Consider the following 3,430-nt stretch of genomic DNA (forward strand, 5'->3'; position numbering starts at 1 on the left):
TCCTTAGAGGCAAGAACCCCAAGACTTTGTCTCCTGTATTTTAGAGACATGTGATGGGGGGATGGACCAGGCCCTGGAGAAGGACATCCACATCTTGGAAGACCCTCAACTAGACGGATTGACATAGTTGCTCCAACATTGGGCTGAAACATAACACTTGTGAGGATGGCATGGGGCTGGACAGTGTTTCGTTCTGTTCCGCACAGGATCACTATGAGTGTGAACCAACCCAGTGTCATGTAACAATAGTAAAGGAAAAAGCAAGATTTATTTCATTCTTTCTGCCGTAGAATGTGTGTGCCACTGAAGATATCCAAGCGGACCTTTGATGACTAAATAAGAATCTTCTAGAAGGAGAAGGGTAAGAGAGCACTAGGCAGAAAGAAACAGTATGTGACACTGTCCTCTTATTCCCCTCTGGAGTGGGAGAAAGCATGCATAGCACAGGATGGGCCTGGAGGGGAAAGTATCGTGGTGGGTGTGGGTGGTAGTGGCTTGGAAGGGCTTGGAATGCCAGGCAAAGAGCTTGGGATGTAGCAGGCACTGGGGATGCCCAGGAATCATTGGAGTTTAAGAAATACAGGGGGGAAATTAGAAAATTGGTGGAGGTGTCTGAATCAGCAGGTTGGCTTTACAACAGTTTGCCTGCCTCCCTCTAAGCCCCACTCAGTTTCATCATCCAGAACACAGGTACGAGGGCTGCATGGAGACACCTCAGAAACTGTGCCAGCTTCTAACGCCTGCAGCAGGGACCAGGCCAACTCACATGTCCGCCCTGTTCCGGGACATAGCTGAGCTTCCTGTTTCCCCCCTGTCAGAGACAGCTGCAGTCTCCGCTTCAAAAAAGACAAACAAGATCTCAAAACAGAGGAAACCAGTCCTCAACTGCACAGCGAGGAAGCAGGAAGTCCTGGGCCCACCTCTGTGAGCCAGAAAGCTTCAGCACAGTAAGCGTGCAGAAGAGGGAACAGACAGGGGCCGCAGGATGGAGTCCGTGGCCCTGTACAGCTTCCAGGCCACAGAGAGTGATGAGCTGGCCTTCAACAAGGGGGACACACTCAAGGTAAGCTTAGTGGCGTGGGATTTAAGAACCAGGCACTCAGGGGAAGACACCCAGAGTCCAGCCTCTGGAGGAAGCAGGTCTAGCTTTTCCAGTTACTAACTGTGTGTGTGACTCTGGACGATATGCTTTGTCCCTTTGAACTTCAGTTTTCCCATCCAGGAAATTCAGATGTGATGAATAATCTCTCATTCGATGGCTGCCGTGAGGACTCGAGAGATACCATTACAGTGCCTGGCAGGTAGTTGTTCAAGCCTGTTTTGAAGAAATGGATTTGAAGGGAAAAAATACTGTTGAGAGAACATGGAAGGGAGAGATGGAGAGGCGATCTGATTAAAGAAAGAAGTAAAATAACCTTCTCACGAACTGCCATCCGGTTAATTGCAACTCATAGCGACCCTATAGAACCGAGTAGAACTGTCCCGTGTGGGTTTCTGAAGCTGCAAATCTGTATGAGAGTAGAAAGCCCAGGAGGGCTAAAATAACTCCAAAATGTCGTTTCCTAGCAGTGTGGAAAAAAGGGATAGCAGCATCATATCGCAGTTCAGCTGTCCTTGTCTGAGCCCTTTGGATACATTGCAACCTCCAGGTTGGTCCAAGCAGATGGGCTCTCTCTCGGGAGCTGGATTCAGGGAGTGGCATAAGAAGAGGTCGGCAACTGAAGCAGCCGTAACTCATTCTTAGGAAGCCGTTCTCTCTCCTTTGGCCTCCGTCTGCCCAAGGAGCCATCGGCATTAGACTGGATGTCCCTGCACTCTGAGGCCTGCGCCTAGCTTTCAGCCAGCCTCTGTTCAGGTATTGGAAAGGACAGGGACTCCCAAGTTCAACAGTGCACATCAGTGCACCATTTCAGCGGCTCAGGGGGAGAATTAGCACTATGTTGCACAAAAGCTAAATGGAGGCACAGGGATGTGGCACCATTTGCTTGGCGTGGGGTCAAATTTGAACTTAAAATGTGTGACTCTGAAACGTGAGCTCCATTCCCTGTAAGACTGGACGGGCTGAAGGGGTTGGAATTAAGAAGAGGAACCACACCGCCTTAGGGCAGTTGCTTAGGCTTCAGAATCCACCCAGCTCGGGCGCTGGACAAGGAATGAGATTCTGTAAAGATTCAGGTTTAGTTCAGAGACCTAGTAACAATCAGCGCTCCTTAGACCCAGAACGAGTGGTGTGGGAGGGAGGGGGGAAATTAGGAAATGGGAGTGAGTGGGTGCTGAGTTCTGACCAAGGTTCAAAGGGATTGGCTGGTGGCCAGGAGTTGTGGGTCAGTTGAGGTCCCACCATGTAATTGTTAAAAAGACTGTAACTTCCCCTGCTTTCCTCCAAAATTCCTGTCCCTTGCTGCTCCCAAACTGTGTTAGCTTCCTATGGTTATCATAACCAAGGACCATAAGGTAGGTGCCTTCAAAAAGCAGAAATGTCTCTTCACAGTAACGCAGGCTAGAAGGTCATGTCCACTCTGAAGGCTCTAGGGGAAGATCCTTCCTGGTCTCTCTCGACTTCTGGCTACTTCCTCTTCTGTTCCTCCTTCCCATGGCCTTCTTCCCTTTGTCTGTCTGTGTTTCTTCTCTCTTACAATCCGTTCAGCTAGAATTAGGACCCACCCTCATCTAGGATGACCTTATGTTAACTAATAGCAGGACCCTAGCACAACAGGAGTAGGAAGGGAAGCAGGGAGGGGCTATTGCACCCACCCATTTAAGACACAAATGTAGTTTAAGGCTAAGAAAAAAGGTATGGCAAGATCTTAATGTCCTTCATATGTAAAGAACTCTTAGAAGCTCAATAAGAAAATCACAAGCTGTGCAATAGGAAAAACTGGGGAAAGGCCTTGAGCACTGTTTTCCTTGGCAGAACTAGCTGTATGCTCGCAAATGGACAAGAGGTTATGACTAGGGAACACAGGGGGCAATGAATTCAAGTTATTGGAGGAGGAGCTCATCAGACAGGGAGGAGGAGGAGGAGGAGGAGGACTGCACAAATTGAAGAATGCAATCAACGCCACTGACTTGTGTCACAATTGTTGAGCGGATGTATGTTCTGCTCCATTTATTTTCAACAACAATGAAAGAAGTCTGCAAAGGGTAGGAGCAGGAAACTTTCCAGAGAAGTACTGCACCTAAGCCGGTGTCCAGCTCCCCAAGTAACAGAAGACAGCTAACGCCAAGCAAGAAACTGCTTTCGTAGAACAGATTCACAAAATTTCATTTTTAAGAGAATATCTAAAGTAGTTGAGGCTGTGGAAAAGCTATACTCTCCCTTGTAGGTGGTAGACAGGCAAAATGGTATACAGTGAACCCTCGTTTATCGCGGTTAATCGGTTCTAGACCCTACCGTGATAAATGAAATTCCGCGAAGTAGGATTCCTTA

The 3,430-nt window shown here is 48.3% G+C and overlaps 1 protein-coding gene across 1 annotated transcript in view; it reads left to right on the top strand.

The window, feature by feature from the left end:
* Positions 1 to 884: 884 nt before the first annotated feature.
* Positions 885 to 3,430, top strand: part of LOC101648799 (GRB2 related adaptor protein) — a 39,425-nt gene continuing 36,879 nt past the window's right edge. The window contains exon 1 of the mRNA XM_004712972.3: positions 885 to 1,063. Within this exon, the coding sequence (XP_004713029.3) occupies positions 986 to 1,063 (78 nt within the window). The 5' untranslated portion in view covers positions 885 to 985. The remainder of the gene's footprint in view (positions 1,064 to 3,430) is intronic.

The sequence above is a fragment of the Echinops telfairi genome, unplaced genomic scaffold (assembly GCF_000313985.2).
Source record: "Echinops telfairi isolate 266 unplaced genomic scaffold, ASM31398v2 ScPeMD7_2010;HRSCAF=2546, whole genome shotgun sequence".
In the NCBI taxonomy this organism is placed as follows: Eukaryota; Metazoa; Chordata; class Mammalia; order Afrosoricida; family Tenrecidae; genus Echinops; species Echinops telfairi.